This window comes from Hyperoodon ampullatus (genome assembly GCF_949752795.1).
Source record: "Hyperoodon ampullatus genome assembly, chromosome: 3".
In the NCBI taxonomy this organism is placed as follows: domain Eukaryota; kingdom Metazoa; phylum Chordata; class Mammalia; order Artiodactyla; family Ziphiidae; genus Hyperoodon; species Hyperoodon ampullatus.
The window spans coordinates 165022672-165039120 of record NC_136916.1 but is presented as its reverse complement, the minus strand read 5'-3'; the positions used below and the strand labels follow the sequence as shown (position 1 = coordinate 165039120).

The 16449-nt window shown below is 39.2% G+C and overlaps 1 protein-coding gene across 1 annotated transcript in view; it reads right to left on the bottom strand.

Moving 5' to 3' along the window:
- Positions 1-6070: 6070 nt before the first annotated feature.
- The window catches only part of SPATA7 (spermatogenesis associated 7), a gene marked incomplete at its 5' end in the record, with an annotated part of 37524 nt that continues 27145 nt past the window's right edge, over positions 6071-16449 (bottom strand). Inside the window, 5 exons of the mRNA XM_079699511.1 lie at positions 6071-6776; positions 7043-7100; positions 11047-11124; positions 14071-14186; positions 15859-15925. Of these exons, the coding sequence (XP_079555637.1) occupies positions 6210-6776; positions 7043-7100; positions 11047-11124; positions 14071-14186; positions 15859-15925 (886 nt within the window). The 3' untranslated portion in view covers positions 6071-6209. The remainder of the gene's footprint in view (positions 6777-7042; positions 7101-11046; positions 11125-14070; positions 14187-15858; positions 15926-16449) is intronic.

Genomic DNA, 16449 nt, shown 5'->3' with positions numbered 1-16449 from the left:
TTCCTTGATGCTTTTAATATTCTCTCTTTACCTTTAATTTTTGCTATTGTAATTACAATTTGCCTTGGTGTGTTCCTTTTTGGTTAGTACTGTTTGGGACTCTGTGGTTCCTGGAGTTGAATGTATGTTTCCTTTCCCAGGTTAGGGAAGTTTTCAGCTATTATGTCTTCAGATGTGTTCTATGCCTCTTTCTCTCTCTCTTCTCCTTCTAGGACCCCTATAATGAGAATTTTAGTGCATGTGATGTTGTCCCAGAGGTCTCTTAAACTGTTCTCATTTCATTTCATTCTTTCTTCTGTCAGCATCAGTTAGTTCCACTACTCTGTCTTCCAATTCACTGATCCAGTCCTCCATACCATATCTGGTCTACTGTTGATTCCTTCAAGTGTATTTTTCACTTCAGTTACTGTATTTTTCATTTATGTTTGTTCTTTATATTTTCTAATTCTTTTTTAAAAACTTCTAACTTCTCTGTGCATCCATTCTTATTCCAAGTTCTTTGATCACCTTTATGATCATTACCCTGAATTCTTTCTCAGGTAGATTGCCTATCTCTACTTCACTTAATTCTTCTGGGGTTTTATCTTTTCCTTCATTTGTTACATGTTCCTCTGTTGCATCATTTTGCCTAACTAACTTGCTCTTTTTATATTTGTGTATCTGGTAGGTTGGTTACGTTTCCCGACTTTGGAGAAGTGGCCTTTTGTGGTAGATATCCTATGCCTCCTACTAGTGCACTCCCCTCTCATCACCAGATCTATATACTCTACAGGTGCCCCCACGCGGGTCATTCTGTTGTGGCAGACTGACTACTGTGGGCAGTCTGATAGGCTTGGTTGGACCCTTGTCTTGTTGGTTGCCAGGCCCTGCTTTGAGTAGAGGCTTCCAGCTACTGGTTGGCAGGCTGAGTCACGAGGTAGCTGGCTGCACAACCTCAGGGGACCCCAGGGCTAGTGATGGCTCACTGGTGGGCAGAAGAGAGGTCCAGGAAACTCCGGGGCAGTTGCCCACCCACTGGTAGGTGAAGCCTGGTCCTGGGGCTAGTACCAGTGTACTGGCAAGCAGGGTCATGTTCTGAAGTTTGGCTGCAGGCCCAGGGGTCCCAGGGCTGGTGGCTGACCACTGGTGGGTGGGGCCATTTCTTGACACAGCTGGCTACGGTGTCTCGAGTGTCCCAAAGCTTGTTTTGGGCTACTAGTGGGCAGGGCCAGGTCTCAGCTGGTCCCAGGGCAGGTGCTGGCCTGCTGGTAGATGGGCTGGGTCCAGAGGTTGTGGGGCTGTAACTGTCCTGTGACTGGTGTTTGCCCTTTGGTGGGTGAGGCTGGTCCTGAGGCTAGAGCAGGATCACTGGTGGGTGGGGTCAGGGATTCTGGTGCTGTTTCCTGCCCACTGGTGGATGGAGCTTGGTCCTGTGGTCTCTAGCTGTGGGTCCCTGGGGGTTCCAGGTCTACTGCCTTTACACTGGTGTGTGTGGCCAGGTCCTGGGCCCCCCGGTGGGCAGGACTGGGTCCAAGGGCAGCTGTGGGCTCAGGGGATCTTAAGGCAGCCTGTCTGCTGGTAGGTGAGGCTATGTCCATGCCCAGCTAGTTGTTTGGCCTGAAGTGCCTACAGGCTGGTGGGCAGGTTTGGGTCCTGAGGCTAATAAGCTAGAGGGAGGATGGCAAAATGGTGCTGGCTGGCACCAGTGTCCAGGTGGTAGAAAAAGCTCCCCACAATGGCTGCTCTCAGTGTCTGTGTCCCCAGGGTGAGCTGCAGTTGCCTCCTGCCTCTCCAGGAGACTCTCCCGAGCAGGTGTGTCTGACCCAGAGTCCGTTCAAATTACTGCTTCTTCCCTGGGTCCTGGAGCATGTGAGATTTTGTGTGTGTCTCTATTTAGGACTCTAGGACTAAATTAGAGATTTCAGGACTCCTGAAACTAAGCCCTGCTGGCCTTCAAAGCCAAACGTTCTGGGGGTTCCTCTTCCTGGTGCAGGACCCTGGGCTGGGGAGCCCAATGTGGGGTCCAGACCCCTTGCTCCTTGGGGAGAGCATCTGCAATTATAATTATTCTCCCATTTGTGGGTTGCCCACCTGGGGATATGGGACTTGACTCCACTCCTCCTACCCATCTCGTGATTCTTTCTATTCTTTAGTTGTAGTAGATCTTTTCTTGTAGGTTCTGGTATTTTTCATGGTTGTTCTGTAAATAGCTGTAATTTTGGTGTGCCCATGAAAGAAGGTGAGCTCAGGGTCTTTCTACTCTGCCATCTTGGCCCATCTCAACCCACCAGTTTTAAAATCTTGGAAGGTATGGAACACTCGCATCCAGCACTGCTAGGCATTTTTGCCTCAAAACTTGAACATTGGTACAAGACAATTCTCAAGGCAACAAGGTTGGCTTTGGAGCAAAACTTTTCTTATCCCAATTCAACAGCATCTTCTTCCTGGCCTTGGAATTCAACATACAGATTTGTTTTTTGGGGCTATGCCATTACTGGCTGCATCTGCTGCTTTTAAAAGTTCTGGGAAAAGTATCATGCTAGGTGGCATATTCTATCACCAAAATGTGAATCAATTTAGCAGACTGCTTTCCAGAACTATACTAGCACATGAAGGGTGAAGAGGAATTTCCACTTCTAGGTGTAATTTATTTCACTTATAATTTCTAAAGACCCTAAGAATTAAGCTAAGACTAACTTTGGGATATTAAAACTAAGAGAAATCTTTGGAACATCTAATCCAAACTTTTTTAAACAAAGGCCCAGGACAGGGCTTCCCTGGTGGCGCAGTGGTTGGGAGTCCGCCTGCCGATGCAGGGGACACGGGTTCGTGCCCCGGTCTGGGAGGATCCCACGTGCCGTGGAGCGGCTGGGCCCGTGAGCCATGGCTGCGGAGCCTGTGCTCCGCAGCGATGAGGGGCCCGCGTACCGCAAAAAAAAAAAAAAAAAAAAAAAAAAAAAGTCCCAGGATAAAGTAATTCATTGGGAACCACACAGCTAATTAATCCACTTGGCAAATTGTCATCTTGCCCCATAAAATCTATTCTGATCTCTTCTAATTGGCTTCACTGGGGAAAAATGTAACTTTTTAAGGCTTCTTAGGAAGAGGCTAATTTATATTTTAAACCATTTGAAAAGTGAGAAAATGAGGAAATTTTCATGTAATTTGGCAATTTGCTACATTGCCCCTTTATGGGAAACTGGCACTCTGAGTATAAAGACAGGAGAAAATATCTGTCCTGTTTTCCTTATAACCTTGTCTGGAGCTAAACATCCCCTCAAGGTCAAACTATCTCCCTCCATGAACAAATGCATTCATGCTTTGGGGATCCAAAGAGAAACAGGTCCTTTCTTTTGAGAAGCCCATAGTCTAGACAGGAGACCAGCTGCGTTCGTAAACAATATTATAATTCGTATGGTAGGTACGAAAGATCTCACCCAGAGCAGGCGGGACATTTGTTGCAACAATCACTCAAGGTTTCAGTGTTACATTCAATCTGGGCTGTCAAAGGCTCCCAAGAGCAGCAGAGGGGAGATGATATTTGGAGCAGATAGCAAGTGCAAAGGCATAGAGAGAGAGGACAAACCTCTGTATGTTTAGGGAACAAATAATTAGATGTGACAGACAATTAGGATGCTTGGGAGAACATGGCAAGAGATGAATTGGGAGGAAAACATAACTTTATGAAAAATTCAAAGGGGCCTGTACCTTTTCTTGTTAGCAAGAGGAAACTCTCAAAGATTTGCTCTGTTTTTTAAAGAAGGGAGTGACATGGTCTGTTTTAAAATAATAACAGCCTGTGAGTCTAATTCTTATACAACCTATTTAACTCCTTACAGCCCTGCGATCAAGGCTCTATAATTATGTCCTCCCATCCGACAAACGAAAAGCAGAAGGAAGCTCAGTAACCAGCTTAAAGTCGCAGCTCATAAGGATCAAACCTGAGCAATTTGGCTCAAAAGGCTCACTCATCATGACTCTACTAGTCAGAGCGGAGAATGGGCTGTGGGAGAAGTAGAGGGAAAGATAAATTAACGTGCTGCTTCGAGTCTAAGCCAGTGTTTCCCAAACTTACCTTTCACTTCCTACCTTTACACAACTTTTGCCATCTGAGAACCACTTTTAATGTTTTTTTTAAACCAACTCATCTCTTTAAACTTCAATTTTACAGGGAAGCCTGAGGATAACAGCAGAATACCCTAACAGGTATAAAAGTTAGGATGGTTCATGGCCCCAGAAACAAAAAGCTGTACCCAGAGTTGGATGGTAGAGAAGACGGAACATGTCAAAGCAGGGCACGCAACAGTAGTCTGAAGCAGGGCCCAAAGGGTGGACAAGCAGCAAGAAGGTAGTGACTGAGAAGGCCTTAAACAAGATGGCAGCTTCAGCAAAGGGAGGAAAATGTGAACCAGGGCAGTGAGTCTGAGGTACTTACATGGATAGCGGCGTGAGGGGTTTGTGGCAGAGTGAGGCTGAGACTAAAGAAAGGAGCCCTGGGGCCTGAAAGGAGGAGGAGTCCAAGAAGCAAGCAGAGGGGTGAAGTATGACTGATGGGGAGACCCAGGCTGGCAGCCAAGAATAGTGCTGGGATATTTTAGCCTGTGAAAGAGGACTGCAGGGTGGGGAAAGGAGGGGTTGTTTAGGGGGTAAGGTAAAAGTTCCAGAGGTGAGAGCAGAGGGTAGGTGGAGCTGAGGAAGGACTGCAGCAGCGTGACTTGGGGCACAAGATATTGGGGCAGAACTGGCTTGGGCACCCAGCCCCACCATGTTATATTAGCTTCGGCTGTTCACAGAACAGAGCATCATGATTTTCAGTGTTTGAGAGAAAATCGATGGAAAAAGTTGGCAGTACTTGACATGTACTTGCATATTATATTTTGCAGGTAGTCCCTGAGCCTGGATCCTGAACACAGCTTCCCACACATGAGACGAACCTGTCACCCATCTACCACCAGAAATCAGCTCTAAATCTCCAGTGGTAGGCACCACCTTCTGGGAAACACTTGTGTGGGCAAAGCATGATAAAAGCCTGAGGAACGCGATACTTGGAGGAAATTGCCAAGTTTCTAGAAGAACACTTGGGTTATCATCATTATTCTTTTCATCTTTTTACCCTCCATGGTGCCTAGGCATGAAACTTCGTATGTAACAGGCACTCAAATATTTAGTTACAATATTGTGAGTGGTTGAAAAGACATAAGTAAAGATAAGTCTTCTGAGGCACACTGGAATAGTAAGGATCCCATGCATGAACTACAAGGGTAAGGGGAGGGTATCAGACTAGGTCTGCTAGAATGTTTTCCCTCACAAGAAGGGATGATTTTTCAGATAGCTGATAGGCCATCCTAGCTCACTGATAACTAGAAAGGCCTTGACGCTTTAGATAATGCAGGAGAGCGAGAAGAAAGAGAATTACAGATACTGTAGACAAGGTTTAATGTTTCAAGAGCCACTCCAGATCACAGGCCCTTTCCCACTGCCTACAAAATCACTTATGTCTGAGCAAAATATGTTCCCCTATAAAGGAACTTTAGAAATTGTGGCCAACAGATCCTAAGGAGACCCCAGTGATTCTCACTTTCTGGCATTCACACCCTTGTATCCTACCTCTTACGTGGGGTAGGACCTGTGACTTGCTTTTAACCAAAAGAATATGGCAAAGGTGATAGAAGTCATTCCTGTGATCATGTATGATTATGTTTTATGAGACTCCGTCTTGCTAGCAGAGTCTCTCTCTTTCTCCTGTTAGCCTTAGAGGAGCAAGCAGCCAGGCTGTGAGCTGTCTATGGAGAGGGCCAAGTAACAGGGAATGGCGGGCAGCCTCTAGTTGCTGAGAGTGGCCAATGGCTGCAGCCGGCAAGAATCTAAAGCCCTCAAACCTGAAGTTACAAGGAAAGAAATTATGCCAACAACCTGAAAAGAGTTTGGAAGCAGAATCTACCCTCAGTCCATCCTCCAGATGAGACCACAGCCCAAGCCAACACCTGGATTATAGATTTGTGAGACCAAGGGCGCAGGACCCATCTACTCTGTGCTCAGACTCTTGATCCACAGAAACTGTGGGATAAATAATACATGTGTGCTGTTTCAAGCTGCTAAATTTACAGTAATTTATTATACAACATAGAAAACAAACAAATCTTAATATAAAAAAGTAAAAAAAAAGTGAAAGGAATATTGAGTTATTGGCCATTTGGGATGTTTATTAATGAAGATCAAGCATCCAAAGATCAGTCCTCAATGCTCATTTCCATGATTTTAAGAGTTGGTCCTTCCATGTCCTGATTACCATCTTTGGCACTGCATAACTGAACAGATGGGGAGAGTGCTGTGCTAAAACAACACAATTCATTTGAAGTCTCAACTTTTTCATTGTCACTGTCTCCTTCAATGACATTCAAAGAAGTTTCTTGGTCTAGTAAACTGTCTGACATACTTACATTTTTTTCATCCCAAACTGAAGTTCTAAGATTCGTTTCATCATTTACCTGTTGAATTATAACCCCTTCTGAAGACTTTGATTTATAGACAGGTAGGAAAATTTCATTTGGTGAAGAGACTATCTTGTTCTCATCCTTTGGAACAGACAATAACATAGGCAAAGCTTTTTGGTATTCTTGACGTTCCTGTTGAATGGCTAAATCTTGTTCATTTTTATATTCATTTTGTTCTGAATTCTCAGCCTTTTCAAAATCAAGTAAATGCAACATACCAACATCATCTAGCATTACTGAGTTTTCCTTGGACACGCAGCCTAAGTCCACCTTTAGGATATGTAGCAGGTGGCGCATTTTTTCCTGGAATTAAAAAAAAAAAAAAGACAAGAATAATAATATTAATTAAGCTAGTCAAATTGAATGACTTTTGTCTGCAGTGCCGCTAACCTCGGCAGGATTCATACTTCTTCTTCCACATTCTGCCCACACCCCTCACCCCCAGAGAACACAAAAAAGCACAAGGGAAAAGAAGTGCTTGCTTTTAATGCATTGTTTGAGAGTATGGTAAAACTTTAAAATTCTTTCTATATTAGAAACTTTCTAATGAAGTTCTAAAGACAACAAACCTCCTCCAAATGATGTTTATTTTCTTTTATATGTCTCTCAAACAGTCGTTCTAGAAACCTACAAATGATAAAAATGTTAATGTCTCAAAATCAGAAAATCAACTAAATATAAAATAGCCATACAATAAATAAACTACTAAAGGTTGGAAAATATGTTTTAGATTACCCTTTTTCTTTCCAAAGATAAACACTAATCCTTCCCTGTTCTGTCAAGTTCTCCAATTTGGAAGCTAGTATGGCTTCCACTATGTTTTAGTTATGTGACAGATGCCAATGTTTCTTCTAAAAAGACTGCATGCTACTTACATTTCTGTTAATAAAATATCTTCAGTGAGGTTCCCCCCCACACACACACACTAAAAGCTCTTTATCTTTTTTCTCTCATACACATACACAAACATCAAAAGCCTTCCCCCCTCTTTCTCTTTCACATATACAACCCCCCAAAAGCAAACCCCTAAAGAAAATTCTTCACAAAGAATTTTGTAAAGAGTTACCTTACAATGCTTCCAAAGTGTACTTGAAAAAAATTCCACTCATAGTAAATTCACATAAAAACCTAAAGTTATCACTTATTAAGCACCACTAAGTGTTAGACATTTGTGCTGGACACATAATAATCATTATACCTCTAATCATGACCAATACTGGGAGACAAAGGTATTATAAAACCCATTTTAAAAGATGAGAAAACAACATCTCTAAGATGATGGTTTCCTCTCCCCTAAGGTCACAAGCAATTAAGAGAATTAAACCCAGATATGTCTGGCTCCAGACACATTCTTTCAACTAAACCATGCTTGTCTAGCTATCACAGGAGTATATCAACCGGTTTCATTTTACCATTTGTTACTCTCAGTGAAGTTATGAGCCAATCTTAGATTTAGTTTTTCTGAATTATTTGAAATGTTTAAAAAGTCCAAGAAATCTGTGTTCTGTATTTTACAACTATCATTAATGTTTGGACCATTCACTTCTGGGCACTGTTCTATGCATATATATTTCTTTACCAAAATTGGGATTAAACAATACATACTGTTTTGATACCTATATTGTTTCTTCTAATCAACTATATATTTTGAACATCTTTATGCATCAATAAATTCACTTCTACAACATCATTTAAAATATCTGAACAGAACTTACTATTATATTCTACAATTTACTCAGCTGAACCTTTACTATTCAACATGTAGGCTGATTCCATTTTTTGGTGCTACTATAAAAATTGCCATAATAAACAGCCTTATAATCTAAAAGAAAAATGTGAATTTTTTAAGCATAAATACACATTTTTCATGCCAACCATTTTTGTTTTTGTTTTGGCTTCTAACCTTTGCTTTATTGTTTTTATTTACAGTTGGTATCAATGTTTTTGCTGTGGTAGTGGTAAAAAGAACACATAAAATCTACCATCTTAACCAATTTTTTTTTTTTTTTTTGCGGTACGCGGGCCTCCCACCGTTGTGGCCTCTCCCATTGCGGAGCACAGGCTCCGGACGCACAGGCTCAGCGACCACAGCTCATGGGCCCAGCTGCTCCGCGGCATGTGGGATCTTCCCGGACTGGGGCACAAACCCGTGTCCCCTGCATCGGCAGGCAGACTCTCAACCACTGCATCACCAGGGAAGCCCCAGCTTAACCAATTTTAAATCTACAGTTCAGTGGCATTACGTATATTCACACTGTTGTGAAACCGATCAATAGAACTTTTTCATCCTGCACATCTAAAACTCTACACCCATTATGCAAACATTCCTTTTTAACATAAAGAGGTAAATAGAATTATTGTAAACAAATTCAGGTCTTTTTGGTGTAGCTTTTTATACTAATAATGAAAATGTTCGCTTTAAGAAACTTCATATAGAAATAGAAATAACTCATTAAGAATGTCTGCACTTTCCTACTAGAGAATGGACTTGAGGATATGGGGAGGGGGAAGGGTAAGCTGTGACAAAGTGAAAGAGCGGCATGGACATATATACACTACCAAACGTAAGGTAGATAGCTAGTGGGAAGCAGCCGCATAGCACAGGGAGATCAGCTCGGTGCTTTGTGACCGCCTGGAGGGGTGGGATAGGGAGGGTGGGAGGGAGACGCAAAAGGGAGGGGATATGGGAACATATGTATACATATAACTGATTAAATTTGTGATAAAGCAAAAAATAAAAATAAAAAAATAAAAAAATAAAAAAAAAAATAAAATGTGAAAAAAAAAAAAAAAGAATGTCTGCACTTCACATATTATTATGACAGGGAAAGCATGTAGCATATACATAATGGGGTCCTATGATACATATCATAAAGTTTTATCTAAATGAATTTCAGCTAAATAAATGTATAAGCTGGCTCAGGACCATACAGTTTCCTTAAGATATACAATACTAATCTGGTTTTGCAAACTTCCCCTTTCACTCACAGTGTGCAAATGTAGCCTTTAATTTGTCCTCACGTTACTAGTAACAGTTGTAACAAAAAAAAGCTTGCTTTTGATTCTCATGACAGTTTCAAATAGTAAAAAGAGATGATGGATCTTTGCAAAGAAACAGCAAAATTTAGTTTACTAGTCTATTATAAACTAAGGGATATAATAGTATTTTTTTGGCTTTTTTGTAGACTGTATGGGATTTTTACATGGGTGATAATGTCATCTGTGAATAAAGACAGTTTTATGGTTTTCTTTAAAATATGGATACCAGGGGCTTCCCTGGTGGCACAGTGGTTAAGAATCCTCCTGCCAATGCAGGAGACACAGGTTTGAGCCCTGGTCTGGGAAGATCCTACATGCTGCGGAGCAACTAAGCCCATGCGCCACAACTACTGAGCCTGTGCTCTAGAGCCTGTGAGCCACAACTACTGAGCCTGCAAACCACAACTATTGAGCCCGCGTGCCACAACTACTGAAGACCGTATGCCTAGAGCCCGTGCTCTGCAACAAGAGAAGCCACCGCTTGCTGCAACTAAAGAAAGCCCGCATGCAGCAATGAAGACCCAACGCAGCCAAAAATAAAAATAAATAAATTATATATATAAAAAAAAGAATCTGCCTGCCAATGCGGGGGACATGGGTTCAAGCCCTGGTCTGGGAGGATCCCACATGCCGTGGAGCAACTAAGCCTGTGCGCCACAACTACTGAGCCTGCGCTCTAGAGCCCGTGAGCCACAACTACTGACTCCGCATGCCGCAACTATTGAAGCCCGCACACCTAGAGTCCGTGCTCCGCAACAAGAGAAGCCATGACAATGAGAAGCCTGTGCAGTGAAATGAAGAGTAGCCCCCGCTCGTCTCAATTAGAGAAAGCCCACGCGCAGCAATGAAGACCCAATGCAACCAAAAATAAATAAATTTATAAAACAAAATATGGATACCATTTCTTTTTCTTTGTGATAAATTTTTTGAAATTGAGGTATAATTGCCATACATTATATTAATTTAAGGCATACAACATAATGATTTGATATTTGTATATATTGTAAAATAATCACCACAATAAATCTAGTTAACATCTGTTAACATATGTAGTTACAGAAAATTTTTTTCTTGTAATGAGAACTTTTAAGATCTATTCTGGTAACTTTCAAATATACAATATGATATTATTAACTACAGTCATCATGCTGTACATTATATCCCCATGACTTATTTATTTTATAAATGGAAGTTTGTACCTTTGGACTCCCTTCGACCATTTTACCCCTCCTGCCCTACCTCTGGCAATTTGTTCTCTGTATTTAAGAGATATAACAGTATTTAATGAATAAACTCTCTATTCGTTTCTCTAACTCCCCAAACTGTGAACTTGCCTTAGAATATGAATTAAACATCCTTTATAATTTACTATCAATTATAAGAACAATTACATCAATTATAAGAACATGATCCCCTAAGAAAGCAATATAATTTTCATTTCCTAATATGTGGAAATAACTTTAAAAAATTAACACCAAACGGACAGTATTTAATATATCATTCCACCACCATAATACAATTTAAAAAATCTAACCTGTTTGAAAATAAGCCAAGTTTCAAAATTTCATCTGTTACATCTTCAATGAAACTCAGATACAACAGTTCTTCTTTACTGTGAAGGCAAAGTGATATACGGCATAAAAAATCACTGCTTACTTACTCTGAAAATGATAGGAAACATGAGTACCTAATTAGAAATATCTGTACTATTACAAATGTACTTCCATCTCACATTATTACGAGGAATATTATAAAACAAACGTTACATCTACCTTCTCAAATTATGCAAGGATATTTATTGATATTAAAGATGAGACAATATTCCCTAACAGAGTAAAATTTCATAGATGTCTGAAACATTCATCAGGAAGTAAAAAATAAGCAAGGATTAAACAAAACAAAACAGAACAGAAAGCAACCAGGGGCAGCGCCAAGAGGGCAACTAGGTGTGACCCACTGGGGGCCCGTGTTCTTGACAAGCATTTGACATTTCCTCTGGCTCCTGACCAGGTCCAGCAGCAGAGGTGTGAGTCCCTCTGCATGGAAGAAGGGAAGGAAGAAAGTCATCCAGAGAAACAGGAACTTCAATGATGAAATCCTCTCCTGCTCCTAGGAGAGCATATTGTTTTAAGGTTGAGAAATTTACTGAGCAGAAAAAATTATTTTTTTTCTCAAAAGGTCTGGAGATTAGGAAAAATATTCTAAAAGAAAAATCTGTGTATATAAATACAGTGATAATTTTTAATTACTTGGACACATTTCTCTGTTATATTATCTTCTAACTATATTTTACAAGTTATTACAAGAAAATTAGGGTACTATTATAAGTTTGATTTTAATTAGCTAAAAATCAGTGATGATAGAAAATGTAAATAGCAAGTAGCTACTCAATTACTGAAAAAGTAAATACAAGGGAAAGAGTTAATTAGCAAATCAAATAGGAGATTAAAATACTGCATAAAAATTACGCTTTCAAACCAATTCACAGGCAGCAAGTTTGAGAATAAATGAAAGTCTGTAAAAGTAGATTGTTTTCCCTGAAAAAATTCAGCTTAACTAACACAACATTCAAACCCAGAAGTGGGTTTTTTATCTGCAAAAAACTGGTGAAGTTAGAAACCTCCAAGAATGGTATCCTAAGCTACCAAGACTACATTTCTCTAAAACTCATCTTTATTATTCTTTATTATTTTTATTTATAAAAATAAAAATTATGGGTACTAATTATAAAAAAATAGCAAGTATTATTAACTTAGGGACAAATTTCTACTGGACATAAAGATGAAGTGATTAATGATTATTTCAGAAAATTCTGGTCATTCTTTCAGATTTGGTGTGCATTATACGACTGAACCCCAAAGCTGGTTGTAAAGAAAGATTAGTGTTCAATCCTGACTAATTTAATAATAATTTGTGTGAGTCTTAATTCTTCATTTCCACTAAGCAAAATGAAGTCAAAAATATCTTACTCAGAACAGATTTTTCTCCCTGAAGAAGGCTGCAGGGAACATTGACATACTGGCCTGGAAAGAGAAAATTAGAGTATTTGAACAAAACAATGATTTGGCATACAGTAATATGTTAATCATATGTTTCAGAATTTTAAAGCACTTTTCACATTCATTATCTAATCTAATCTTCAGAAAAACCCTGTCAGGTATATTGAGTAGGTGTTATTTTTTCCACTTACTAAACAATTCACCAAGGGGCAGAAAGGCTAAGTAACTTACCAAGGTCATGTGTTAGTAAGTAGCAAAGATAGATTTTTAAACTAGTCTTGTAATTACAAATTCATGATCCTTTTAAAAATTGTACTATGAAACTTACCTTGTATAAACTATTAGTTTGACTGTGATTAAAACATAAATGATGTTGGAAACATATTTGGAAACCTATCTCCCTATAGAAAAAAATTTTAAGCTGTTAACTATGATAAATTTTGTCATTATTCAGTTACGTCATCATTAGTTAATTCCAAGCTTCCTATTCAGGTATATTCAATTATAATATTTTACTTTACTTCTTTTAGATAGAAGCTACTAGGAAAGATAACTATCCCTTTCTTTAGGTTATTCTTTATATTCACTGCAGACTGGCTCAACTGGCTCAAGAGAGTATCTTAAGTTTTGTACTAAAGCATCATGAATTTCCAGACAGAGAAGTTAGCAATGACCCCCCTTGCCACTCCCTCCGCCCACAAAGCCTTTCCAGGTGAGATCTCTCTAAGGAAAGGCCTGAGGGAAGACCTGGGCCCTGAAGGACTGCGTGTGCTTGCTTCCAGTCTGCTACAGGATGTCTCATTCTTGCTCTTTAGTCTTTTTTTCCTTCCACCTCCGTCATCTCATATCCAAACTCTGACACTGGAAATGCATTTGACAGCTGAAGCTATCAAAGGCATTTTTTAGGTTCTATACTACCTGCTAACCCATCATTTTTATTTAGGCGCAGTGTTCCGTAATTCCAAAACATGAGGGGTCGTTTTAAAAAATAGTGCCTCCTCTACAAAGCACGGACAGATAAAGCACTAGCACATGAGGATTATTCAAAACCACAAAGGCTGAATCCTCAAATGGGAGGGTTCTTCAGTACTATCTGTGCCATGTAAACTGGTTAGCATCACTGCTGTAGGATCTGTCCTGGGGAAAATCCTTTCTCATATGAAGAGGGATAGTAAATAATGCAAGCCTGTGTCCCTTTTCCCTTTATTAATGAATTAGCAAAATGAATTCATTTACACTTTTAGTGACTACCTACCTTCATAATACTTCCTTAGTAAAACTAACAGGGCCACTGAATTGTGTAATACCAAAACAGATGGGAGAGCATTCAGTTAAAACAGTACTCATGTTTCCAAGTCTGAAGTGTCCGTCCCCCGCCACTGCCCCCCTACAGCACGTGGCACGTGGGATCTTAGTTCCCCTGACCAGGGTCAAACCTTCGCCCCCTAGAGTGGAAGCAGGGAGTCTTAACCACTGGACCGCCAGGGAAGTCCCCTCATGTTGCAAAGTCTGTACGTCTGTTACACAGGAAAGCAGTTAGATATAAACAGGTGAAATACCTTGATGAGGAACACTGAAGAGCACTGTCTTTAACCTCATTCTGTGGTAATTCATGCCCTTGTAAAGGTAAAGGGGTTATTTTTCCTTTGGTACCATACGACATACAGCTAGATGCCTGGGGATGCAATGAGAAGAATAAATCTTTATTTTGCTTCAAAAATACATTATGAAAGCAGAACTAAAGCAAAACAGTAAATTTCCAAAAAAGTTGATGAAAGAGCATAGAGGTACCCGGTAGATAAAAGCGACTGATATATTAGGACAAAGGATGTTTCAGAATTCACTTTTCATACAATCAAGACCTTTTTCTTAAATTTATTTAAAGGTAAAACAATTTCTTATATTTTAATGATAAATATTTTAAATGACATTAAAGAATACCACAAATAAACATATAAAGAGAAACCAAGCAAATAAGTAAACTTGAGAGAAAATAGCCTATTATTCAGAAACTCAAATAGTCCATCTGTTTCAAATGCCAACCTATCAAATATGTATTGTAGAAGCAGTGGTAGCTCCGGCAGTATGAACAACAATATAAAGAAAAAAACAAACATAATGGCAGCCTACTTTTATAGAACGCTTACGAGGGGCCAGATACTGTGTCAAGCATTTACTTGCATTATCAGAGTTAACCTTTAGAATGCTAATTTATGTGTAATGCTTTACAGTTTTAAAAGTGCTGTTAGGATGGTCTATCTACTGTAGCTAATACTCTTACTAGCTTCCTCAAGTAGATTATGGAGTAAGGGGACATGCCGTTTTCTTACAGGGTTATTAGATAAACATTTGGAGCACTATGTCATAAAAATGGACTTCTGCTTTAGTTTATTTAGTTATCTACGGAGCTAAAAACCCTCTTCCTAAATCTCAAGCTAGTCATTGCCATCATTCACTGAGCCCGGGTCAGACTAGGTAGTTTACCTACAACATTTAATCCTTCTAATGATCCTTCACATTAAGTACAGTTTTTCTAGAGGTGGAAACTCAGCTCTCAGAGGAACTGATTTGTCCTTGGGCCTTAAATGGCAGAACCCTATGTCAAACAGCTATTAATGGCTGGGATGGAAAACTACGATCCTCTACCCATTTTCGGAAGGGAAGAGGGAAGCTGAGTATGCTTATCTTATCCCTGAATCTGCTTGACATTTTAATAAACAAACCTTTTTCCCAAAAAATAAATTTAAATTAGTGTATGATTAATACCCCTAAAATAAAAACAATCAGTTTATATCTCAAAGTCAGACTTAAAGCTATAATATTTTAAAATAAATGATTGCTAAACATTCAAAATACAAACACTAAAAAAGATCTTTACAGTCTAGAAAAAAGTAAAAGCAAGCACAGGAGAATGATATCCATCTGTTTTTATAAAATGTAGAATTTCCAGTAATATAATCAGTGGCAATTCTTCAAAAAAAAAAATACAGGCATAGAAACTAAAATAACTTCTGCACAACTTTTCTGGCTCCTTTAGTGATCCAAGTCTGCAACTTTGAAAAGAACATATAAGGTATTTTACTCATCCACCTGTCTGTCCAGCCAGCCAACCAACCACCTAGAAAAGATGCCAACAAAAAATGACTTCCCGGATTGGGCAGGATCCACCTGGCCACTCACAGAGAGCTATAACCATCTGTAAACAAACAATACTTCTGTATACTGGTTGTGTCACATGCAAGAAGTGTCACCAAGAGATTATTCTTCACAGTCCAAATAGCTACACATGTTCTGTTAAAGCAGCTATAATTCTAATGTGGGACACAAAGAAATCTCATTTTTATTACCTGCTTTATGTTCATTTCTGAATCTGTGAAGTTCTTAATCTCAGCTGTCTCAAAATCAGATTGAAAGCTGTAATATTTTAAAAGAAATTATTGTTAAATCTTCAAAATATAAACACTGTGATAATAAGCTTTACTGGCTAGAAAAATATAAACTTCAAACATGAGAGATAAAATGCATCTATTCTTGTAGAATGTGTACTTTCTAATTATATAATCGGGAAATAGATATGGTTTGGATTACATATGCCTCTTTTTCCTTTTTTTGAATAGCAGCTAGATTTCAGTTGGACAGAATGGGACTAGGGAAATGGAAACCATTATTTTCAAAAGCTGTCAAAAATATAATCAGAAAAGTATTCGTTGTATTTGCTTCCCTCATTTCTTCTTCACTTAAAAATTCTATTAGATTTAATTCCTTAATTCTTTAAATGTATACAGACTGATCTTACTATACCTCTTATCTTTACCCAGAGAAAAGAATACTAGTCATAAATTGTTTTTTACTTTTAAAAATAATTAAAACCTAGCACCAGATAAGTACTCATTTATATAACACTAGGAAAAACAATCACAAATCCGCTAACACTAAAT